General features: G+C 40.2%; 1 protein-coding gene across 3 annotated transcripts in view; it reads right to left on the bottom strand.

Moving 5' to 3' along the window:
- Positions 1–27,252, bottom strand: part of SCAPER (S-phase cyclin A associated protein in the ER) — a 422,044-nt gene that overhangs the window by 301,252 nt on the left and 93,540 nt on the right. For all 3 annotated transcript variants that reach the window (XM_036734646.1, XM_036734647.1, XM_036734648.1), the window contains 6 exons: positions 18,483–18,745; positions 14,645–14,866; positions 12,036–12,206; positions 7,311–7,386; positions 3,865–3,982; positions 3,484–3,595 (listed from right to left, as the gene is read on the bottom strand). In XM_036734646.1, coding sequence (XP_036590541.1) covers positions 3,484–3,595; positions 3,865–3,982; positions 7,311–7,386; positions 12,036–12,206; positions 14,645–14,866; positions 18,483–18,745 — 962 coding nt within the window. The remainder of the gene's footprint in view (positions 1–3,483; positions 3,596–3,864; positions 3,983–7,310; positions 7,387–12,035; positions 12,207–14,644; positions 14,867–18,482; positions 18,746–27,252) is intronic.

The following is a 27,252-nucleotide window of genomic DNA, read 5'->3' as shown; positions in this document are numbered from 1 at the left end:
ACTGAATCTTCACCTCGGGTTTCTGTCTTCCTCCTTTGTATGGGTCGAGCCCTTGTCTGATCATTTAACCATCTCCTATTCTCTGTGTGAGGCACATCCTGAACCCCAGTAGTGTTTTGTGCCTCAGCCGGCTCTTTCTGGGCTGGGTTGAAATGCACTCTGGGCTTTTTTGGTCTCCTGTTGCTCTTAGCCACATTAATAGAAAAGTTCTCATTTGAGTCAGTTTGGTCTTCTGCTATCTGAGATTTCCCTTCTTCCTGTGGGGTAGGAGTGCCCCCATGTCTTTCACTTAATCTCAATCTTTCGTATACTAGCCGGTAGGCTGATAACACTATCCAGCTTTGCCTAGATAGTGATGCCCCTGACTGAATCCCAACTTCTCGTAAACACTTTTCTAAATCCCTAGGATCTCCTCTCCGTAGCCTTGGTTCCCAGTTTTCACAGGGTCCAGCTTTTTTAGCCAATTCTTTTGCTAGGGAGGAATAAAATGGATCCTCCCATCCTGGGATATTTATCTCTTCCTCTGGAATTGTTCTGCTTCTAAATAGAGATCTTATACCTAGCGATCCTGTTCGTGACGCCAAATGTATCAGGAGGACAGAGTTTATAATCTCAAAGAGGATCATAAACATGTCTGAAAGGTTCGGAACCGCCGGATATAAGAAACTCTCAAAGTAGAAGGCAGAAGAATCAAAACATTTATTTAGGCTCCACAGTAACCAACCCATGAACCAGAAGCCCCATTTTGATATGTTGATCATAATCTTCCAGGCCCAATAAGTACGCCTTGCAAGAGTAACCAGGAGGCTACAGAGAAGCATGATTGCGTAAAGCAAAATCATGCTTCCCCCTCGATGGTAATAAGATTACCCACTGGCCTGAAGTCTTTGTTCAGCTTCCTCCCGTAGATCAGCTCTGCTACTGGCAGCTCCTGCCTCAGCTGTGTCTGTGGCTGAAACTGACGTAACTGTCGTAACTGCCTCTGTAACTGCCTCTGGCTCCAACTGTCGCTGTAACTGTCGCTGTAATGGCCTGAAGTCTTTGTTCAGCTTTCTCCCGTAGGTTAGCTCTGCTACTGGCAGCTCCTGCTTCAGCTGTGTCTGTCGCTGTGGCTGTAACTGACGTAACTGTCGTAACTGCCTCTGTAACTGTCGTTGTAACTGTCGCTGGCTCCAACCGGAAAAGGAAGAGAGAGTCTTCAAGCTGTCCTCTCCCCTCTTATAGGGTTTTTGACATCATCAAGCTCCGCCCAAATGACCAGGGCCGATTGGTTCCTGAGTTGGCTCCTCCCCCTAGGGTAGACCAGGTTCTGGAGCTAACACCTCCCCTCAGCCAGCCCCATGACTCCCCACACAGGAAGCCGTCTGCCTCCCGGCATGCTCCCCGGGCCTCCTGCCCCGGAAGAGCAAGCCACAGTGTCCAGAGGCTCAATGAGGCAAGCTGAGCCATTCAAAGAAAACAAAGGCCATTCTGGTTACAACTACTTCATGACTCTGGACTTTATGTTAAGGACAGGCCATGCATACATCTGAGGGGAATGTCTGAGCTCAGCTTTTGTCCTCTTCAGTCCTTAGCTGTGTTTTGTGGATAAGGAGCACTGTATTATTCCACAGTCTCAGGGACAGTTCAGGCTAGGGCCTAATAGGCTTTCGGGTGATCTCATAGTGATGTGATACAGATAAAAGTCTAGTCATTGCCCACTCAGTCTGAGCTCCGCAAGTTCCTAACCTGGGTCTGTCAATGACTGGAGTCCCAGGAGACCATTGTTGGACTCAGTTGCTCCCAGGCACTGGAAATCAACCTGCTGGTTGTGAGGGACAAAACTTCAAGCTACCTCTTGCTTGCAATCTGTACCTCAGTTATGCCATTGTACCTTCAGAATATACTGGAGATCAGAACTAACATCTACCAAGATCCCAGAGTTGAACCACACAGTACCACTTGCTTCTGTTCTTGTTCCTCACTCATTACACAGCTTGTAGCTCACAATGATCCTTTAGCCTAGGACACTACCCCTAGTCACATGTATCTTTAGTCTGCCCTAGATTTGTAACCAGCAAGTGGGTAATGAATCACAGAACTGCCGGCTGACACCTGTCCCTGCGTCACGCATGAGGCTGATGTCCCCCGTATGCCCCTTGGATCTCTTTCTGCCCAAGGCACAGACTTGGTCCTCTTCTATTTCCCGTGCAATGGAATGCTCCAGGCATCAGACCCCTGGCCATACTCTGTCCCCAAAGTCCACAGACCTCTCTGTCTGTCTCCTTATGCTGGCCTGGGCTGGAAATATGACTCACTCTGGTTTTTTATTTGGATTCCCCAAGCAGACCTGGGTTGGCACATTTTCTAGATCTCTCTGGATTGGCCATACTCCTTCTTCCCTACTCTGTGATCTTAGCTCTGCTTCTCTCTTACATGCTAAAGACTCCTAGATACCTAACATCAACCCTCCATTGTCCATGCTGTGTACCCACCTTTGGACACAGTGTGCAAACGTACTTTCCTGACCTATAACCTACCTCAGTGAAGAGGCAGAATGACCCAGTATAGTAACAGAGGTGGAGTCAAGCAGTCCTAGGTACAAATTCTAATGCTAATACTTAATAGCTCAGCAACCATGAGTAAAAAGCCCTTAATCTAAATTTCAGTTTCCTCATCTTTAAAATGGGAATAAAAACACCTAAAGCATCCACCTCCTGGCACTGTTGTGAGAATCAATTAAGACACACTATATAAAAATCTATGCAGAAGAGAAAGCAGCATATAAATATCAGTTATTAATATAAATAGATCCAAGTAAATAAAATCTACTTTCACTTGCTGGAAAATTCATTCTAGTTTTTGTGAATACATTCATTTAGTTAACAAGCGTTTATTAAGCACTTCAATGCTAGGCACTGTGATAAGTGCTAGGGAAAGAAAGAAAAGCAAAAAAACCACAGTCCTTACCCTCAAGGAACTCACATTCTAGTATGGTAGAGACGACTTGTAAATAATTGGGTATATCATACAGAAGAGATGAAGGTCATTTGGAAAGGCCCACTGACAAAGTCTTGAAGGAGTGAGGGAAAGGAAGAGTACAGTGGTGAGAAGGCAGGAGGAAAGTGAGGGCAAAGGCAGAGAGTTGTGTTCCAGGAGCTGCCATAGGCCAGAGCAGCTGGACTGTAGAGAGCCCTGAAGTGGGTGGTGATGTCACATGATGAGGAAAGTAGGAAGGGGACAGGTTATACTGAGCTTTAAACACTGAGAAGAGAGTTTATGTTTGATCCTAGAGGTCACTGAGCAGGGGCATGATGTGATCAGTTAGCAAGGCAGCTGCAGGAGGATGGCTTGGAGCTAGTAAAGACAAGGGCAGCAGACCCAGAGAAGAAGCTGACATGACAAAGGGTCTGACAGAGCATAAGAGAGCAAGCCAGAGCTCGAGAACCAGTCACCACATTCTCCAAGACAGGAACTCCCTTCTACACGGACAAGGAAGCTTACCCGTTCTAACAGTTTCTGAAGTTTCAATGTTTTCTCTTCACGCAGTTTTTCCCTTAGCTGCTGGGCTTTCATTTGTTTTTCTTCATGTTTCTTCTTGGATTCTGCAATTGTCCTGTTGACACATTAGGAAGAAACAAGGGACAAACACTTTAGAAGATTCAATGAAAAAAGTCTATGTTCAAATCAGCAGTTAAACTTACTGGAAAATAAATTCTGTTCTTGCCTGCATCTTATTTATTTTAGTCATGCAGTTCTGAATGTGTCAGCATTTTTTCGGGGGCAAAGGGCTTTAAAAGATTAAGTGACAACTGTTTTTAATACTTTTGACTGGCCAGTTTCTTTCGATAAAAAGGATATTAAATCAGGTCTAAAAGCTCAAACCTTTTGCGTGAGGGCGAGGAAAGCTTTTCATGCATGTGAATCCCATGTCCCGGCGGTCTGGCAGGTTCCTCCTCAACTATATCGCCCCAGGATGTATTCTGACGCCATGATTCCCGAGCTGTTCCAAGTTAAAAATCAGTTGTTTTTATTATTAGAGAACAACCTTGTCTAAACATACCATTTTGAAAATCATGACTTTTAAACTGACTAGTTGAAAAGACAACATCTATTCCTACTCAATGATTTACTGTAAAAAGATACTCTAAAGGAATTCTTGGAAGATGGGATAGTGACAGATATTCTACTGGAAACTCGCCCCTCACCACACTAAATAATACAAGTAAGAGCCCCCAGAAAACAAAAACTCAACAATGTCAAGAAAGAAGGAGTAAAAAAAACTCACCACAAAGTAATTCTTACAGGAAAAAAAAGTGGGATAAGGAGGGCTAAGTGAAAAGGAATAAGCTCCACAGAGTGATCAGGCCACCAGACACTCTGGGAGCAGGGTGCAAACTCCTCCCTTCTGCTATAAAAGGATTAATTTCGAAACTGGTACCTGAAAGTTCAGTTCTGCCCTAACCATGAGGGACAAGTGAAGAGGAAGAGGTGGCCAGGAGGAGCAAGGTCATTTGGGGTGAAAGAAAAGAGAGAGAGAAGTGAGAGATGTGTGAGCTGGTCCATTGAGCTGCAAAAAATGTCCTTGTGACAAGTTCTTTCAGTTATATTCTTCTTGATATCATGGGTTTTCTGAAGCTGGGGGCTTTTCACTTCTATTATTTGCTATAATTAGGGGACAGCACACTCAGAAAATTACTTCACCATCTTGCCTGAATTCACTTATGAGTTTCTTTTCACAATAAATCACTTGGAATAGGAACATCCTATCATGTTATGTTATAACTTCCTATTGTATTATATCCTGCTAACTCTAAAAAAACAGGAGTTGCCCTCGTGCTCTCAGGTAAGGCAAGGGTAATAAATAAGGAACATAAGGAATCTGCATGCACACGGGAAGATCAAAGATCTATACGGCAGTTTCCTCATCTATAAAATTAGGTAGTTGGAAAAGGTGACCTCCCTCTGAGGGCCATTCCAGGTCTAGATGTTTGAACATCCGGAACATCAGAACAAAATTAGCAGAATCAAGAAAATGATGTACGTGACGCCTGCAACACACAAATAAATATGTAGATACACACACAAAATGCACAAGCTCTGCGTAAATACACGTGTCCACCATGAGACACACACATATGAACACCGCTGGGTGCCACTGTCATTGGTCAGCTGTTTTTCAGTCACGTCCAACTCTTTGTGACCCCATCTGGGGTTTTCTCGGCAAAGATAGTGGGAATCATTTGCCATTTCTTTCTCCAGGTCATTTTACAGGTGAGGAAACAGAGGCAATCAGGGTTAAGTGACTTGCCCAGGGTCACACAGCTAGAAAGTGTCTGAGGCCACATTTGAACTCAGAAGAGAAGTCTTCTTGACTCCAGGGCCTGCACTCTGTGCACTATGGTGCTGCTTAGCAGTCCTAGTGGCATGAAGGTACTCAATCTGTTCTGTTCCCTCCTCCCATCTAGAAGGGTGGAGTAAATCTCAATAACCCTTTGTCTATCTCCCCCAGGCTTCCCATTTCCACTCTGCCCCCGGGGTTAAGAGGCAGCAGACCACAGAGCTCACAGGCTAATTGGGAGGCAGCAAGCTGAGAGGGACAGATTGGAGATGAGGGACAGAGGGAAGCCACAGTCTGGCCTCGCTGCTCCACCTCATCGCTCTCTTCCAAAGCGCCTCTGGCTGGACGTTCCCACCTCTCTCACCTGGCTGCAGGACTCCTACTCTGGGACTTTTGAATTCTCCACCTGGACCCCCAGTTGGGCACCTTCCCTCCTTGTACTCCCCAGCTCTTCAGGATCCTTTTGGGTGGGGTCTTCCTCCCTTAGATTGTAAGCTCCTTAAGGGCAGCGATTTTCTTTTTGCACTTGTACCCCCACTTACTACAGGGCCTGGCACATAGTAGGTGCTTAATGAATGTTTACTGACCAACTGGCAGTAGCATTAATGGAGCTTGGGAAGAATCTTACAAAAGGCAGGATTTTAGCCAAGTCTTGAAGGAAGTTAGGAGATGGGGATGAGGGGAAAGAGAGCTAGGAGGCAGTGTCACAGGATGGTGAGAGGGAGGGCTGTTGTAAGAAGTAAGAATACTGGAGAAACAGGAAGTAGACAAGTGTGTGTGTGTGTGGGGGGGCAGTATTTAAAATCCAGAGGGGACTTTATGTTTATTCCTCTAGGCAGCAGAGAACCAGGGGAAGGAACTGGATGGGGGAGAGGAGTAACCAGGTCAGCTTATATTTTAGGAAGATCAATTTGACAGCTGAGTGGAGGACAGGCTGGAATGAGGAGAGACTTGAGAAAGGCAGAGTAACCAGAGAACTACAGAAACAGTCTAAGCGTGCCATGATGAGGACCTGGCCCAGGGTGGGGCTGGAGATTTCATTAGCCACACCCTGCCAAGGCACTAACTCAAGGGGCAATACAATGGTCCTCTGGTCAGTACTGCCCCTTCCTCAGCTGTTTTACAGTGACATTAGACAAAAAGTTGGTAATAAAATCACAGTAGTGCAGAGTTCACCTAAAAATCTCCTAAGATCTGGAGAAAAGTATGGGCTCTTTGGGTTAATTTAAAGTTTTATGTCTCTCTAGGTAATACCAACCTAGTCTGAGGTAAAATCAGGATACAGAAAATATTTAGGTAAAATAAAGCAAGCAAAGTATACTTTATAGTGTCTATTGCTGGGGAAAGAGAAGAGAATATAAGTAAAGCTCCAGTCCAAGTTGCCTGTTCACAGATGGCACACCTTGACCTTGACTGTGGTTTTTCACAGCCCTCCTTTCAGGTTCCCTTTTTAATTTCTTCTCTTGTTCCCATTTTCAGTCATGACATCCTGCTCACCAGTCCTTCCTAGCTCAAGTTGTGATGTCTTGAGTAGCTCAGGGGTGGCGGGGAGAGACACTGCCTAGTGCTGCTGCACAGATCTTACAGTCTTCACCCCTAACTCTCAGTCTGTCTCGTGCAGGACACCCACCTATCAAACTCCTAGGCAAGATTCAATTCTGCCCTCTAGCCCAAAGATCACCATAGTCTGTATGTCTCTCAAGGCAGAGAGAATGAATGCTTGTCCCTCCAAAGTACAAATACCACAATGCCAGGGCTCTTTTCAAACCCTTAAAATCTATACACAGCCAGATGTGGTCACTCTAACAAACCTACTTAACTATTTTTCTTTCTCAGAAGTAAGGGTTCAATCTGGAGGGAATGGGAAATGACTCTCATATAAAAACAAAAGGAACAATAAAACACTTTTAAAAAGAGAAAAAAAAGAAACTCTAATAAGTTTATCTCTACTTATAAGCATAGCACATGCACATTTGCCTGCTATATATACCTTCATAATCAGCAAGGACATCATTCCAGTCCATAGACATGCCACAGAAAGATATACTTCCACTGCTTACACTAGCCTGAAATATAATAAGGAAAATTTAAATACAAATCTTCAAATAAAATTCTAAGCTAGTACTCTGTGTGTGTGCGTATGTGTGTGTGTAACCTAATAGAATTTCAAATATCTGACTTAACCAAAATTGGAGAAAGAAAAAAAAATCTCATTTAATTAAAATTTTAGAATGTTGCTTTAGTAAAAATCTTAACAGTGCAAAATATAGTAATGAAACAATAAAGCTATAAATTGAAACACAGTTTTAACAGTCCATATTAAATTTCCTAAACAATAGTTTCTCAGGTGATTGTAATAAACACCTGTCTTAAATCCCACTGATTTTGAAATGAAAGAATAAACTATTAGAGATTAAATAAAGAAATACCAATAACAGGCCCCCAAAAGCTCACATTTACAGGGACCTTATAGCCTGATGAAGTCTGCCCCTCACAACAACAGTGTAAGTTAGATGGGGGAGGAATATTTCCATCTTATAGAAAAGAGAACTAAGGCCCCCAAAGGGAAGGCTTTTCTGATGACAGATGACTAGCGAGAAGTCAAGGCAAGACCTCTGGCTGCCAAGGCCAGAGCTCCATCCACTATCCCCATGTAAACAGAAATGGGGTAAGGAAAGCAGCAGTTCTAGGGCAGGCTAACTATACATTGGTGGAGCTGTGATCTCATGGACTTTCTCCCCTAGCACAGACCACTACCCATTTTTCATTATACAAAAAGGATCAAACAGAGGAAAATAAGAATGTCAAAGAGCCTTATTATAATAACTGGGAGAGGTCCTGGATAAGGAAAGCCTCCTCCCTCCCTTCATAGCGAAAGAGACGACTATGGGTGTGGAGTGCTGAATACAAGGTCAGATGAAGTCATTTTCCCCCATCATTTCACAAACATTTGAGACCCTTTGAGAAAGGCACTGTGAGGCACTGCAGGGCATTCAAAGGTGTGGGAGGCATCCTGTATCCCTGCCTTGAGGAGTTTATAATCTTGTAGGATACAAGACACATGTATATACATTATTCTAATACATGGCAGAACTTGCTAAGTCCACAAGAGAGGTACAAACAAAATGGCTATGATAGTTCTAAAGAATGAATGTTCCAAGGAGATGGTATAGGATGAGATGGATTCTGAAGAATGGGGAAAAGCTCAACAACTGGGAATAAAGGAGTTTCGCTGAATTATTTTCTTTTTTTTCCCTTTTTTTAAATCACTGTTACAAGGGAAGGATAATTTGGGAGGAGAGAAGAGAAACAAATTTGGAAAAGAATGATACTCAAACAAAAGGCGTGTGTGTGTGTGTGTGTGTGTGTACATATATATGTTTAAATATATATATACATACATACATATGTGTGTATGTATGTGTATGTGTGTATATACATATATGTACATCTATACATATGTCTGTATGTATGTATATGTATATAAAACAATACAGAGCCAAGCACAGATCCCTGGGTCAATACACTGAATATCTCCTTCCAAGATGCTATAGAACAATCAATCACTACTTTTTTATTCCAGTCATTAAATCAATTCTAAACACATCTAAACGTACTATTGCATGACCCACACTTCTCCTTCTTCTCCAGAATTATAGCAAGAGATACTTTGTCAAATGAAGGCTTTGCTAAAATCTTGGTAAATGTATCTACAGTATTCCCCAGACCTAATCCCCAGTTTGGTAATCTAGTCAAAAAAGGAAATGAGATAACTTTGGTGTGACCTATTCTTAAGAGTTTCCTTTTCTTAATATTCCCTAACCATCATTTTAATAACATGGTCCAGGCTTCTATGAGGAATCAAAGTCAAGTCCTTTGGCCCACAATTTCATGGAATCCATCTTCTTCCCTTTTCTGAACACATGAACAACACTGGCCATTTTCTAATCCTGAAGTACCTCTCCTATTCGCCACAATTTTTCAGATATCACTGACAGTAGTTTGTCAATCATACCTGCAAATACACAGAAGTGAAAGATAATCTGAAAGAAGAGAAACAGAAAGTAATAATATAAAGAGAAAACATGATCTCTATAAAACCAAACATATTCATCTTGGAGACAGGATGTATAAAGACAACTTAAGGATTATAGGTCTCCCAAAAGAACACAAGTCAAAAAATCTGAACTACAATTCAAGAAACAAGAAGAAAACTGCCCAGAACTTCTGAATACAGAAGACAAAGTAACAAAATATACAGGGAACTTCCAGAGAAGAAAAAACAAACCTATGCTCCGTATTGGCCTGGACGCTTTATCCTCCTTCACTCCACTTATCAAATCAGTTGCCAACTCTTGCTGCTTCTGACCTTTTTCCTCTACTCATCACCAGCTTGATGCAGGCTCACCACACCTTCCACCTTGGTTACCACCACAGCCCACTGACTCTCTGTTCCTGCCCCATGTCTTGCTGCACACTGCTGCCAAAGTAACTTTCCTTGAGCTCCCCTACTCAATCAACTCAATTCCAGGGGCTCCTTAGAGCTTCTAGGATAAAATATAAAGGGCTCTATTTGATTTTTAAAGCTCTACACAACCTGGCCCAACCTGTCTTTCCTATTTCATTGGGCATGCCCCTCCTACACTCTGTGACCCAAACCAACTAGCATTCTCTCTGCTCCTCATCCACACAATACTCTGTCTCCATCTCCAAGGCTCTGCACTTGCCTCTCTCATGCTTCGAATGTCCTCTCTCCTCCCTGACTCCCTTTCTTCCATGCAGCCCAGGACCCATCTTCCACATATAACCTTTCCTGATCCTCCCAGCTGCTAGTGCCCTTGCTCTCAAACTACCTTGAGTTTAATAACTTTGCACATATTTCTATTTCTTCACTTTACATGTGTGCTGTATGTTTTTCTATGTTCTTACTGTATTCCTCATTTGAATGTAAGGTCTGTTGGGGTGGGCATTGGTTTATCCTTTATACTCATATCCCCATGCCTAGCACAATGCCTGGCACAAAGAAGTGCTTAATAATACTTGGTGACTGACTAACTGACTGACATGTCAGGCAATGCTAGCACCAGTTTAGAACCTAAACTTCACAAAAGTTAAGGAGGAGAATGGAAGGTTAGGAGCAGCATTCCTGGATAAAAGCTGCTAGATGGAATAACGGAACAGACAAGCTTAAAGGAAGCTTTGCAAAAGGCCCAACTCAATCAAATCATGCTATTAGCATTTAAGAATGAAGCTAGAAAAACAAAAAGATAAAATAAAAAGATGAACAATCTGTGCATCCTGTCTTTAATCTCTCCCTCACTGAAGCGTGAGCTCCTGGAGAGCAGTCATTGGTCATGTATTCAGATACCCAGCACAGAGCACTGAGGAGAGGCTTAATAAATGACTTTTTGATAAAGACTGATGCACTTTATCAAACCCCAGGTTCGATGCTTGCTGAGTTTCAAAACCACTGAGAAGAGTTCAGGTCAAGTATTCACACAGGAAAAACCAAGTGAATGAAGAATGCCAACCATCCAGATTTTGCTATGCACCTGGATAGAGAGCCCACAGAATTCATCTACCAACAGGCACACTATGATGTATCTACAATCAAGTAGGAGGAAAGAAGCCTGTTTTATCTTTGGTAAACTGCACAGCAATTTTAATTAATCCAAGATTCTCCCTGAAACAAAGGCCCATGCTTTTAACAACAACATTCTCCCAGTGATGATGAAGAACGGCTGCTAGTCGTGGCACTGAAAGTCTTGAAAGAATTAAAATGGTGGGTCAGCCAAAGGGTAATAGAGAGGTTTATGTTAGGGGTGTGAAGACTGGAAAGGTGTTACTAATGAAGAATTGCACAAAAAAAAGCAGTAGATAGCTTGTAATCATAGACATATACAACTGAAAAAGAAGGTGGAAATATGGTGAAAACAAGAGATAAGCACTATATTCCATGAACATTCCATTTGTATGCATGTGAGTTCAATAGATCTAGAGACCTAGACTGAAGAGTTTTTAACCTGAAGTCCATGAATGTTTTTATATATTTGATAACTGTTATTTCAATATAATTAGATTCTCTGTAATCTTATGTACTATATTTTATGTATTTAAAAATATTATTTTGAGAAGGCATCCATAGGCTTTACCAGACTGCCCAAGGAGTCCATGATTCACAAAAGTTTAAGAACTTTGCTATAGAGGAAGGACCCAGCATACTGAATGGATCCCCTATAGAGGATTTACAGGAGAACACCAGCAAACCTTACATAGGATGGAGTGGGCAAGGACAGGTGGCATCTATGGAGCAAATATCTAAAAAGAGGACATCACAGATCCATCAATGCAGCCAAGTAAAGGGATCCTTTATCTCTTGCTAGGATCCATGAAATCTACCTCCAAGGAGCAGGTACCTTCTTCAAGAGGAAATGTATTCTATTTCCATCAACTAGGAATTTGGACAAACAAATTACATATGATATGACTTGCACATAAAATTAATTTATTCATAATTCACTTCTTGCTGGCAACTATAGCTCAAATACCAAATCCTTTTTCCAAAACACCAAAATCTTCTTTCCTGTTCTTTAGGAAACAGTTTGCTTTAAAAGGTCTGTAATTGGTTCAACAGATATCCAAATTCAATACATTGTTTACATTTTAACAAGCAATTACGACCCTATACATACAAAAAACCACTTTGTGTGCTCACAGAAAAATCACTGTCATTGTCCGCTTCCAGGTTAATGTCGTTGTTTTCCTCGGCCTCGATTTCCCGAGTCAGCTGCTCCTCCTCGGCAATTGCGCTAGCAATGGCCTCTTCGTTGGCTTTTTCCAGGCGATCTGCTAACTCCTCCTTTTTAGCAAGAACTTCTGCCATCGACTGTAAAATAAACCAGAAATCATTGATCATTGCGAGGGTAACCTAGCATTTACTTTCTCATGTACTAGACATGGATTCTACTCATTTTCAAGCTAACAGAAATCTAAACTGTGGAATTCAGTTAGCTAAGATACATAAAACTTCAAAATAGAAAGTGATAAATTTAAATGCATTCATTAAGTTATAATATTATGGTTATAATTGTAACTCAGTAAGTTGTAAGTTTATAATACAAATAAAATTTTATATGTTAAAATACACAAATGGAGTTTTATCTATAACAATATCACTTCAATAATCTTGTGATTTTCATCCATGTGGAATTCCTCTCTCCACTGATAAAGATAAAAATCTCAGGAGATTACTTTCATGAGTTGCTGTACAGAAAAGAGTTTTCCCACATAGGGGCTGAAGGTCTGGTCTTCTCCCCAAATTTAGCATGGCTGATCTTCATATCACTGGCACTGCTGGGTCCTTACTGTCAGCTTTTCTAGGTAACTAGGACATGCCAGGGAACTTGCTGCACTGCCACAGCCTTAGAAAACCAAAGAACCCCTCTACATAATGAGACACAAGAGGAGCACTCCCTCCTATGGGAAAATAATCATTAAAATTCAATAAGGTAAGAAGTGGTCTTTCGGCCTACCGTGCCACAAGTTTACATATATCCTTGAAGACTGGCACTATCAATATCTCCGAAGCCAGACATTTCCATATGGGTTTTAGAATTACTACAATAAAGCTGTAATTTGTAAAAATTCAGCATGGAATGACTTGATCATATAAGGCACTTTAGATAATCCATAAGTAAAAACAAATTTAAAGTTTCTCATTCATCATTCCATAATTATGTAATAATCAAACTAAGAAAAAGGAAAATGAAATATTCCAAATAATCAAAGAGAACAAGGAGATTAAAGGCATGTAAAGAATCATGATAAAAGAAAGATATAGAATGTCTGTATATGCAATTGAATTAATCTCCCTCAAACATGTACTGTAAGCCCAATCACTGTGGCTAAATTCTGTAACTGCAATCTTCAAATGATTCTTAATTCTAGATAGGATCATACCTTCGGACTATCAACAAGACAATTCAGTTTTTATTCTTTTCATCAACACTAAACTTCAAATAAGTTTTTGCATCCCTCACTTTTTTTTTTAAATTTTCCATAAAACAAGCCCTCACAATGAACAGTGTATAGAAACAGGGCAACCAAATTTCTTAACAGGATATTTTTTTCAGTGCTTGCAAAGGTTGACTTTATATAGAAAAATACTCATTCAATTATTTCTTTACTTGTATTTTAGCTAAATAAAACACAAGGGCGAGAGATCACTTCTTAACTATAAGAGATCATTTGACAATAATCAGAAAGAAAAGAGGAAAATGGTCCTCTCATCAATGTGGCAGTTTATTACACTTTCCCATTTCAAGTCTAAACAATAAGTTACTTAATCATAGCCACAAATAGAAGTATCTCAGTCAAAATAACACAAACCAACTCTTTTTTGATCTTGGTTTAGATAAAACCCCCTTACAGGCAGGTCTTCATAGTTTAGCTTCTAAAATATCAATTCAACTCTTGAATAGACCAAAGTTTCTACTATTCCACTTGAAGCTGAATAACTTAAGTAAATGCAACAAAAAAGCAAGTACTTAAAAAATCTTATCTTAAAATTATCTTATGAGTACTTAAGAACTATATTTTTTTCCAAGATTTTACTTTCAGACTGAATCCATATATGAAATAATCACTCTAGATTCCCATTTACCTGTGCAAAAAGGAAAAATCAATTCTGATCAATTTAAACACATGTCTAACTCTTTCCTCATTTGTTCCTACTTTTCAGCCTTTAAGAAGTCATGAATACAGCATTCTGATAATTAAACAAGTGATGATTTTAAAAAGCATGATTCACTTCTGCTATTAATATTTTACACTTCAGCTAAATAATAAATTTAGAATTTTAATTTTTTTCTTTTAAAACCTAGAGCATCAATTTTCACACAGGCCTATAATTTTTTCTTAACAAGAACTACAACTGCCCTAAAAATATAGCAGCATTAATATTATTTAAAATTAGTAAACAATAAATTTTAGATTTGAAAGCATTCATTAAGTAAAAACAGAAAAAACGCATAAATTCATTCAGCATCTCTCCCTACAGTAGACTATCCATTGTTTTTTTTAAAACATATATCACTTCTGACTATTTTTCAATGGCTTATCATTTTAGTAAAATGACAAAAGAAAAGTGGTTCATAAAACCAAATTCCCATTGTGTAAATGTACTTTTTGAGACTTAAGAAGATGCAGAGGCTTATGTTTTCTTCAGCATATAATGTTTAATGGTTTCAATAAAGGCATCATGCTTTTTAACCACATTTACTTACAACTCTGAGAATTTCTTCTTACCAATCTATTAGCACTCACGTTTGAAATATCCGAAGGGTCCATTTCACTTTCTATTTGGGCTTTCTCCGCTGGAAGTTGGTCTGTGGGTGACTGCAAAGGAGGAGGGTCAGTCTGTGGCGGATCCAAAATGCACTCAGCACCAACATGAAGCACAGGTATTTCACAAGAATTCGGCAAAGAGGTTTCCTGAGCTAAACCATTGCCATGGTTCCTGACGTCATCTGATGGACGCACTGTGAACTAGGAAAGAAATACATTTGCAGAATGAATCAGTGAGAATGATAATAATGTGTTTCACAGTTTACAAAGTGATTTCCTCACAACCAGAGAAAGGAATTCCTTTCCTTGGTGTCCTGGCCAGTATGTGTCTGACGGGATGAAGCAGCTCTGGAATCCAGGTCCCTTAACTCCCAGTCTGGAGCTTTCTCAAAAAGACAACAAATTTCTTTTCGTGCAAAAATGGTAAGCCCTTTGTTACTAATACCAAGAATATAAAACCTAGTCACAGTCAGTATTTTGTCCATTTCTGACAAAGCCCATCAAGCAAGAAACTGGAACACAACGTGGAGGAGAAGCTGGGTACAGTGTAGATGAGTATATACAGCCTAGTTTTGGAATTCAGAAGACTTGGGTTCCAAGGCAATCTCTGACACTCACAGATATGTGACCCCAGTCAAGTCAATTAGCCTCTCTGTTACTTAAGCAACTCTCTAGGATGTATCTTTCAGGTCATAAATGGGTTGTAATCAGTGTTGGCGGAAAGGGATCCCATACTAGGAGTTTTTCACACAGATGAAGTCATATGGTCTTCTCATCTGGGTGTTTTCAGTGAAATAACTATCTCAACTTCTTTTGAGAAAACTTGCTGATACACTCTACATTCCTGTCAGGCCATTGATTGGTATAAGAAACACAGAGTATGTTGAAGAAAAAATAACATATTTCAGATTTCTTCAAAATAACACTATGGAATTCAGTATTAATTCAGAATTAATTAGTATGTAAAATTAGTGTCAACTGGGTAAATAGTATTAATTCTCAGGCCCTAAAATATCCCTTAAAAATGACATAATATCCCAGAGTACCAATACCAGGCTAGAGTATGATTGTCCTGGTGTTCATACTTCATATTTATGTATTTCCTTCACTTTACTATACCCTTTTGTGGGTATTTATCATTAATATGAAAACAACAAGAATTATACTAATTTAACAAGTACAAATCCATTTTTAAAAATTCATTCCAAATAAAATTAATCTTAAGGATGTGATAAGTAACATCTAATCTACAAGTTGAACCAAAAGTACTGAGAAAGAACAGATAGCTTTTACAATTACATTGTTAAAATAGAATCATTTCAAAGAAAAATAAAACTAAGAAGCAAGGACTAAAATTTAAATCCCAGTCACATCATTCCTTTAAAAAAAAGGTACATATTGCAAAGGCCATAAAAATGATCATGCTGATTCTTATGTAAATATTAAAAATTGTCTATTTTCTATAAACTGGCTTTTATTATTCCACAATTGGTCAAACTCTGAGGTGTCCAATGATGTTGATTTTAGCATAAACATTATTTAAATCACATCATGACACTTATGTTCCATCAACATTATTTATACTACAGTCACCATGGTTTATAATCTTGTTGGCAATATTTATATTAGCACTACTGCAATTTACAATATAGTCAACATTGTGTATAACAAGATCAATGCAATTTATAGCAGAAAAATCAATGCTAAAAGCATAACAACATGTTGAAAAAGATAAAAACACGAAAACTCGATCTTCCAATCGACAGTGGGAAAACAAATATCACTGTGAACTTGGGAACCTTCAGCAACTTTTATTGCACAGCATTAGCATACGATTTGGGGCAACTTACTATGACTTTTCATAAACTATCCCTGAAAGCCTCCATCAGACAAATTTGTCTATCACGTACTATCAAATTATATCCCATCTATAACTAAAAATTATAAATTAAAAAAAATTTGGAGGGGAGAAGGCTGAGCAATTGGGGTTAAGTGACTTGCCCAAGGTCACACAGCTAGTAAGTGTGTAAAGTGTCTGAGGCCGAATTTGAACTCAGATTCTCCTGACTCCAGGGTTGGTGCTCTACTCACTGAGCCACCTAGCTGCCCCTATGAATTATTTTTAATAAAATTTTTAACTGTGTTCTTTACCATATATCTATATAGAAAAGGCTCAATATTTATTTCTTGGCTGCATTACAAAAAAAAACTGTCACTTCCTTGGCCCTCTATTTACTTTTTCACTTCCCAATCTCATCAGCTCTCAAGGGTTCAATTATCATCTTAATGCACTGATTCCCAGATCTCCACCTGCAGAGCCAGTCTCATTCCTTCGCTACCTGCATCACCAACAGATGTTAGGAACTAGACACCTCAGAGGTATTTCAAACTCAACATGTCCAAAACAGAGCTCATTGTCTTTCTCCCCAGGGTACATCTCTACCAAACTTCCCTACTGTGTCAAGGGGGCAGACATCTTCTGAAAGCTACTCAGATTCACAACCTCATTCACATTTAACCCACATCCGATCGGCTGCCAAATGAACATCGCTCAAATATGTCACCTCCTGAAACACAGATCTGACTACAGCAGGTCCCAAAGGCTTCCTATTCCCTCCAGGGTCAGGCACTTCCCACACTGATCCCTGCCTATCTTTCTAGCCTTTCAACATGATTCACACATGCACACACACACACACAGACGCACACACACACACTCTGGTCCCGCCATACTGCTCAGTGTACTACAGCTCACACACAATGCTAAACGTAGCCACCATGCAATAGGGGCTCTCTCACCCACCCTATCTCTCCACAGAGATACTTACTTTCTCCCCTTCCTCCCGTCCTCACCCACAGATACTCTGAAAGCCAGCTTTTGGCCCCCTTTATGTGCTCTCATCCCCCATTAGAATGTAAGCACCTTGAGGACTGTCTTTGTTTTTGTTTGCATCCCAATCCCTCAGCACAGTGCCAGGCACACAGTATGGGCTGATTCCAAATCAAGGTACCCTCTGTACTTCAGTAGGACAATCTTCAAGAGCAATAAAGCTAAATAGTGTACAATCTGCAATTCTCTTGAGATGAGCTTTTTCATACTTTGTTAGGGTTTGGTGTGGCTGTTCTTTAGTCGTTTATTCAGTCGTGTCTAATTCTTCATGACCCAATTTGGGGTTTTCTTTGCAAAGATATTGGAGTGATTTGCTGTTTCCTTCTCCAGCTCATTTTACAGATGAGGAAACTGAGGCAAGCAGGCTTAAATGACTAGCCCAGGGTCACACAGCTAGTAAGCGTCTGAGGCTGGATTTGAACTTAGGTCTTCCTGACTCCAGGCCCAGCCCTCTCTCCACTGTGCCGCTTACCTGCCCCTTTGTTAGGGTAATATACTCATATATGTCTATGCAACCCTCTCCTGCTGGCCCCTCATGGGCAGGAATTGCCCCATTTTTTTATCTTTATACATATAAGCACCTCTATATGTGCTTAAAACATAACAATCTCATAATGAATATTTGCAAGTGGTAGTCCTGCAGACAGTCTATCACCTGGCCTATATTCCAAGCTTAGCAGGTCCTACTTGGGTTTGTATTCTATGACCACGGCTTTCAAAAATCTAGGAGTTATCACCAAGATAAGATGAAGTACTTGCAGAGGATTTGAGTCCAAATCCAATAATTAAAGCATTTCAAATTTATTAATATTAACAAACTAGCAAGGAGCTACTGACTGATGGATAAGAAACACAAATAGTAATACTGCTATCATTTGATATACTACAATAAAACAAAAATAGCCATGGGATTCGGGCTTCTCCTACCTGGGTTCTTTCAGCCAGAGGATGCTCACAAGGCGGTAAGGGCTCCTTGGGCAGAGACTCTACGATATTGGATGGACCATCCCCAGTAAATCCACCTTTCTGCTGGCTTTCCATAGGAAAGAGGAGGACATTTTCTTTATCACTGTCATCTTTTGACCTCTGAGGTTCTGTAATGACTGGAACTTTGGGTGCCACTGCTGTAGATCGTGAACGGACAGGCCTCCCCCTCTGCACAGTCTCCCATCCTTCAGCATCTTTCCGTTCTATGGAACCAGAAAAAACCACATCGAGATTTATTTAAAATAAAAATTTTTTTAAAGGTGTGATAAATTTTGAAACAAATACTTTTACACTCCTCTCGGCTGTCAAAGTGATCTTCACACAGCATAGATCTCACCACAACACTTCTCTATTCAACAAACTTCAATGGCTTCCTCTGAACCTCCAGGTTCAGTTAGAAAATCCTGTTGGGCTTTCAAAGCGCTTCATAACTTGGTCCCTTCTTACCTTCCCAGTCTTCTAACCTTATTCCATGACTCAATGACACTGGACTTCCATCCCCAGCCCTCAGAGCACCCTCCTGAGCCTTGGGGCTTTAGGCGACGGGGGCTCAGTTCCTCATACCAATGAACATATCTTACAACTCAAGGTTTTTGCTGGCTCTCTCTCACGCCTGGAGCACTCTCCTACCTCTTCTCTGCTTCCTCGTTTCTTTGGCTTTCTTCAAGCCTTAGCTTCAGCAGGAAGCCTTTCCTGGGCCTCCTTAATTTTAGTGTCCTCCCTCTGAGACTATCTCCAATTTACCCTGTATGTATCCTGTTTACAACATAGTTGCTAGCATACTGTAACCTCCTTGAAAGCATGGACTGTGTTTTGCCTTTCTCTGTATCCCCAGCACTTAGCATAGTACCTGGAATATAGTAGGTGTTTAATAACTGCTGGGCAATTTACTTTTCAATGGATTATGAAGAGATATAACAAATTAAAAAGCTAACAGAATAATACCTAAAAAGGGCATGATTCTTCAAGCGTGGATTTTACCAGTAACATAACTATAAAACCAAGAGAATCTCAGAAGCAGAAAGGATGTCACACTATCTAATCTAACCCATAACTGAACAGGAATTGTGACAAAGGTCATCCAGCCTCTGCTTGAAGACATTCACTACTGAAGCTCACTTGGTAGCTAAGACAGCTCATCCCTCCTACACCACTGGGCTCCCAGAAATCTTTTCAACATGCCCTTATGCAAAGGGTCCCCGATCCTGCTCCCTGTGTGGGACACAAGGGCGTTCATTTGCAGCTTCAGGCTTGACAAAAACCCTGGCCTAGGAGACAGCCACATGGTTTAGGAAAGAACTGGTACCCATCATCTCCAGCTTTAGGCTGAGCTGAAATCCTAGTGTGAGGGTACATCTAATTTTCTTTAAGAAAGAAACCATTTCCTATGGCCAGCAGGACTCTTGGTTCTCCAATCAGATACCACCACAAGTGACGGGAATCAACTGATTCAGAGCAGGTCAGCTTGTACTTAACAAAGGTTGATCTTTAGCCAGGTACCTTCACTCAATTGTGAACAATACCTTGTAAAGTTACCAGACTGCTTAGGTTCATTATCGAGTTGTTTAGGGAAATGCCTTATTAACCTTATTAACCCCCATTACATTACTTCAGGTAATTGTTCAATAAATTTTCAATAAAAAATTTAGGAAATGAACTTTCTCATTTATGCTCATTTCTTATCAGTGACAACTTTAACACACAAAAAAAATATATGTATATATATGTATATATAAATGTTAATTTTAATTATGTCATGAAAACACGAAAACATTCTATCTGAATAGCTTGGACATACGTCAAGTGGAAAATAGTTGTGAGCTTCTAAATAACATCACAAAGAGTCAGACTTGAAAGGGACCTAAGAAATCATCTTAGTCAAACATGCTCATTTACATAGCAAGAAATCAAGGCTCTTAGAATTGAATTTATTCACCCAAGGTCACAGAGCTAATGTGGGGAAGCTCTAGGACTCCAACTTATATCTATTGATAACAAGTCTAGCTATGTTCCTTCAACATTACATTTCCTCCTATTAACAGAAACTGATACTTTACTAGCACTTAAAAAACAACTGATGGTAAACAAATTTGTAAAGATGCACAAAATAAAGCTTTTAAAAACTGGATAAAAAGGAAATAGAGTAGTACTCTGATATGTTCAAAAACAAAGGACTAAATTTTGTTCCAACTTCTATGAATAATATCATTAATCTCTTTATTTGAAAAAAGAAAAAGGAAAGAAAAACACCAATTTAAAAGCTTCCTTGAGGAAAGAAATACTATTTAGAACCTGGACCTGATTCAATTAAGCAATGAAATGGCCAACACAAATACGATGACCTAAAAACAATTAAAATAATTGAAATAAGCCAAGAGAAGAGGGCGTGCATCAATACAAGAAACATAATTTAGGTCTCCATGGATAAATAACATTTTAAATATACCTTTAGTACAGAGTATTTTGAAAAACTTGCAATCAAGATGGGAAAAGTTTTAACAATATTATAAAAGACAGAAAATCAGGCAATTAAACTGTCAAAAAGCTTCTTGAGTTCAGCAAAGACTGAGAACATAATAGCATAAGGCCAGTATTTACATTTAATACAGCTGTTTTTATACTCTAGAGCAAAGTTTTTAGCCACTTTTTTGTATCATGGACCTCTCTGGCAGTAACTGAAGAAGCCTGTGGACCACTTCTCAAAATATTTTTTGTATGCATAAAATTAAATACATAGGATTAAGAAGGAAATCAATTTTATTGAAATGAAGATGTAACTTTTTCCCATCTAAGTTCACGGACTCCTTGAAATCCGTCGACAGACCCCTTAAGAGTCTGTGGACCCCAGGTTGAGGACCTCTAATCAAGAGATACAAAGAAAGAAACAATTCCTACGCCCAAGGAGCTTACAGGGGGAACAAGAAATACACATAAAAACATATACAGAATCTTTGCAGCAAGTTTCTCCGATAGTCCCTAGAGGGAGCTGATTTGAATTTATAAGAATAAAAGTTATTTTACAATTGATAAATGGTCAAAGGATATGAATAGGCAGTTTTCAAAAAGCTATCTATAACAATATGAAAAATTGTTTTAAATCAATGGTGTCAAACTCAAGTAGAAATGGAGCCCGTTGAACTGTACCGAAGGATCCCTGCAGGCTGCATAATGACTTAAGTTTTAAAATGCAACTTTATCTGTTTTATTGTACTTTGTATTTATTTTGTTAAATACACTAATAATTAGAGAAATGAAAATTAAAACAATTCTGGGAGCAGCTAGATGACACAGTGAGTAGAGCATCTGCCCTGGAGTCAGGAGGACCTGAGTTCAAAATCCGGCCTCAGACACTTGACACATGTACTATCTGTGTGACCTTGGGCAAGTCACTTAACCCCAATTGCCCTGCCAAAAAAATTCAAAACAAAACAAAAAACAAACAAAATAAAATACAGACACCTAAAATAACCACAAATTCATAGCTGTAAAATAGTCAAATTGTTCCCTAAAAAAAAAAAAGTTAAACTAAGACAATTCTGAGGTATCATTTCATAAACATCAGATTGACAAAGTCAACCAAAAAAAGGAAAATGCCAGCTGCTGGAGAGGCTGTGGTAAAACAGGCACATTAATGCACTGCTGGTCTGGAAAGCACATTTGAAACTACGCCCAAAGGCTATTAAACTGTGCATACCCTTGGACCCAGCAATACCCCTTCTAGGTCTGTATCCCAAAGAGATCAAAAAAAGAAGGAAAAGACCCACACGTACAAAAATATTTATAGCAGCTCTTTTTGTGGTGGCAAAGACCTGGAAACTGAGGGGATGCCCATCAACTGAGGAATGACTGAACAAGCTATGGTAAAGGAATGTGATAGAATGCTATTGTTCTGCAAAAAATGATGAAGAAAAACTTGGGAAAATTTGCATGAACTAATGCAAACTGATGTGAGCAGAACTCAAAAAATATTTTACACAATAACAACATTGCAAGGACAAATAACTGTAAAAGACCTGGCAACTCTGATCAACACAATGGAACCAAGAGAACGCATGATAACACGTGCTATCCACCTCCTGACAGAGAACTGATGGACTAAGACACACTCAAGTATGTGTTTTTACACAGAAGGATGTATGTATATACATACATATACATACATACACACACATATGGCTAACAGCAGGAACTTGTTTTGTTTGACTACAAATTTGTAACGTTTTGTTTTTTCTTGATTTCTTAATGGGTGGGTGAGAATGGGTGGGAAGGAGAGAATTTGGAACTGAATATAAAATAAAATTGAATTTAAAAAAAATCTATAGCAAAAAATATAAAGTAAAGAAATACAAATATATGAAAAATAGTTAAACACAAGGTATTTTTGGAGGAAGGACACTGGAAATTGGGAGGTGAGGAAAGGCTTCTTACAAGATAGTGCTTGAGTTGTGACTTGAAGAAAGAGGGTCTTGGCGAGTTGGAGATGAGGAGAAATTGCATTCCATGTATTAGGGAACAACTGGTGCAAAGTCTTGAAGAAGGGAAATGGAGTGCTAGCTGGGTGAGGAGCAAAGAGAATGCCAATTTGGTTGGATCACAGAGTGCAGGAAGGGGAATTATGTCCTATGAGCCTGGAAAGATAGGTGGGGGGCCAGGTCAAATAGGACTTAAAAGCTAAAAAGATACTTTATCCAAGAGACAAGAGGAAGCTGCTAGAATTGAGTTGATTGAGCAGGGGAGTTAATAGTCATATACGAGCTTGAAGAAAATCACTTTGGCAGCAGCATGCACGTTAGACTGGAATGTGGCAAGGAAACCATTAGTTGGTTGTAATAATCTAGGCAAAAGGTGGTGTGGGCCTGAACTAAAGCCACAGCTTTACTAAAGGGGCAACTAGGTGGCAGTGGATAAAATGCTGGAGTCAGGAAGATGCAAGTTTAAATTTGGCCTCAGACACTACCTTGTATTTAAATACTTTGAATATATTTGTATTTCTTCATTTTATATTTGAGCTGTATATGACACTCAGACACAAACAGTGTGACCTTGGCCAAGTTACTTTCCATTTTTGCCTCAATTTCCTCATCTGTAAAATGAGGATAACAGGACCTATTTCCAAGGGTTGTTATGAGGAACAAATGAGGTAATATTTGTGAATTAGCACAGTACCTGGCAAATAGTAGGCGTTTAATAATATGATTATTTCCTTACTTCCTACCTTTCTTCATTTTTTTCCTTCTTTTACAATCAAGTGAACCACTAAACTAATCATTCACTTGCCACACAGTAGGTATTCAATAAATGTTTGTTAATTAGCCAACAATTAATTCATATAAGTGACTGGCTTGGGAATGGCGAGGAAGTGCTATGCCCATAGTCTCCACATCCATCAGATCACAGGCCCGTCAATGACCAAGAGTCATTACTAGGGGAACTCCCCTCAGGTTCCAGGCACAGAAGCTGCCTTGGACTTCCCAGCACCATGGATGATGTCCAGTGTGGTCCATCCTGAAGAGGAATAGCCTAGAGAAGCTCTTCAGTGTAAAGGATGCTCTTCTGCTTGCATCAGGCCCCAGAAGGCCTTAGAACCTGTTACATTCTGTATCGTCTGCGAGATTCATGATCAACCTAAAGACTTCAAAACTACCCATGCAGGAAAAACATAGCTGAAAAATGGCTGTTTCGACTATGACATAAAGCCCAACGAACACCCCACCAAGCTCATTCATCACCACAGAATTCTTGGACAGGCAGTGAACAGGTCCCGGGATTAAGAAGACAGTAAGCTGACTGGACTGCCCTTGGGTAATGCCATAGTACAATGAATGTCTCAGGCTGCCCTCTGAAACAAAGGTGCATTTGATTAGAACCGAGTATCTTCTAATTACGATGAATGACTGTTAGTCACAAAAATACCACACCATCCAAAGTCCAATGGAGAGGTGCCTAGTAGAAAGGATTTCTGCAAGAAAGGATTTTATCAGAAAAAATAATACATGATTTGGAAAAAATAGGCTAGTCATATAAAGAGGAAAAGAGACAACTGATAACTAGCCTAACAAGGCTATCTTCATGGGTACCTTCACTGTCAAGAGACACAAAGTTCCCAGCACGCTGGGTGGACCCTCTGGGAAAAACTTGTGGGAGACGTGGACAACTGTGGAACAGGATGAACAGACACAGCTGTTATGATATACATGGATAAATGATGAATGAATGAATGAAAAATCATTTATTAAAGGCTATGTGCCAAACACTACGCTAACTACTGGGGATATGAAAATGAGCAAGGAAGACAAGGGTGGCTTGGCTGGCCTGGGAGTGGCTGCTGGTGAGGATGGCTGGCTGTGAAGGCTGAGCTGGAAGCAGATGTCGTCTGAGGCCCATTTGCCAGATGATGGTGAAGTGAGAAGCCAGGGACCAGCCTAGATAGGGCAGCAAGAGCCTGAATTCAGGTGAGAGAGATGGAAGAGCACAGACAGCAGGTGTCACCACTTGGAGATACACAGTAGTGCAGAATACAGCGATGAGACGAAATGAAAACGAAGGCACAGGAGTGAGAGAACAACTTCCAGGAGAGAAGGCCAGAGGGTGGACAGAATGGCTTGGGAATGGCGAGGAAGCGCTATGCCCATAGTCTTCATATCCATGAGATCACATGCCCATCAATGACCAAGAGTCATGGCTAGTGGAACTCCCCTCAGGTTCCAGGCATGGAGGCTGCCTTGGACTTCAAAGGCTTCCCCTGAAGAGTGCAAGGTCTGGCTACCAAGGCAGCATGGCTTCCAGTCTAAGCATCTAAGTGTCTGTCTTTGGAGAAGTGGCCCTGTTAGGTCTGCAGAAGCTCTTCACGAGGCTGGCCACCTCAACTCACAACGGCAATCCACCAAATAGGGAAAAGCTAGGATGGGTGCCTACTTGGGAAGAAATCATACAGCCTCGAAGGACTTTCCTGGACTACTAACATTTGTAACATCTGTAAAGAACTACTACAAGATTAATATGAGTCACATTTATTATCTTTTTTTTTAACATATTACTGCTTTGTCACAACCTAAAGTTATCATGTATTAAGGAAGTGTTTTCAGTTAAACCAGCAGAGCACTGCTGTTACTTCCCTTGGAGAAAATGGATGAGCCCAAAGCTGCTCACAAACTTCAGAAATCAAAAGAAAAGGCAACGTTCGCTCCACCAGTACTCAAAAGGATGTCAGCATGACCCTGGTGAGACAATCAAATGCGAAACCAGCGATTCTGATATGACTCAACCCTGGACAGGAGCCTGACTTCCCAGCACAGTCTGAAGGATCCCACAGCCCCTGCATCCAGAAACAGTGCTGACCTCTCCTCCAAGGTTGGCTTGCAGTTATTTTGAACATTCCTTGAATACACCAATATATGCACATAGGAATATAAGTTTCTAGAAAGCAAGGGCTATTTCTCACACAGAGATTGTTTAGGAAACACTTAGTGACTGACTGCATTTAGACATTTCTTCTCAATCAAAATAACTGAATGCTCACAAAACAGCATGGCAGTGTGGCTAGAGTCAGCCTCAGTCAGAGTGAGGACCTCCTGGGTTCCAGGCTCACTTCTGATATGTCCTGAGCGAGTCACAGCCTCTCAGCACCATACAAAAATCTCTAAGATTAAAAGCTGGAGATCTGCTTTTGCAGAGGGAGTTTCCACATTAGGAGTCCCCTAGTCCAGAGGTATCAAACCATTAGCCTGCACAAATTAAAATGTAACTGGGGAATGTTTAATAACTAAAAATACAATACAGCATAAATTACAGCACCATTCATTGCCCTACTCAGCCACCTTAAAATCATACTTCTAGTCCCTATTCCTATCCATGATGAAATGGTCAGTAACTTTGACTGGTTTTAATCTTTATTTTAAATAGGACATTTCTGCTTGTAAGTAGAAATTGAAATAGCCAACCTATGTGCTTTTTTTAAGCAATAAAATGAATGAATGAGTGCTGTTTGCTGGTCTCCCCATCCCCGGCTCCTTGCAATAATCTGTACCAGATCTGGCTGAAAGAAGGAGCTTTGGCAACTCTACTCAGCTCGTAGCAGCCACCTGAGGTGAAAACATAGCAGATGCAAAGTTTTTTTGTTTAAACTCGTAGATCAGATATTTACCTTCTGATTTCCAATTCCTTTTCAGTAACAGAAATTTCACAACATTATTTTACTATCTGCTCTGTAAGAACCAAGTACTATTTGCCATTTTGGAATGACTTACTATTGAGTTTGGCTGAAAGGTTCCAGAGGGCAGAGATGCTCTCACTACACCTATGGTCTCTCACCTTGGTGCTTTGGCTCAGGCTCTGCCCTGGGTATCCTCCCTCCCCTCTGTGCCTGAGGACCCTTTAAGAACCAACTCCAACACAACTCCAGCAAGAAGTACTGTGGATCCCGTTAGTCGGTAATGACCTCCCCCTTGAGATGCCACATAAAATGTTTTTTTTCCACCTCTCTAAAGTACTTATTAGGCAATATTGTGTGTTATCTGTATATCTGTGCTAGTATCTAATCTCCCGATTAGCCAAAAAGTCTTTGAGACATGATAGTCTCCTACCTAAGCTTCCCTATGCAGTACTAGTGCTCTTTATACAATAGGGGTTTGTGGATTGATCAATTTCTAGGGTAAGCAATTTAGCATGGTATAAAAAATGGGGGTTGATGTTGAGTTGAACTGAATGGAAC

This window comes from Trichosurus vulpecula, chromosome 8 (assembly GCF_011100635.1).
Source record: "Trichosurus vulpecula isolate mTriVul1 chromosome 8, mTriVul1.pri, whole genome shotgun sequence".
Lineage (NCBI taxonomy): Eukaryota > Metazoa > Chordata > Mammalia > Diprotodontia > Phalangeridae > Trichosurus > Trichosurus vulpecula.
This window is presented reverse-complemented; position numbering and strand designations above follow the sequence as displayed.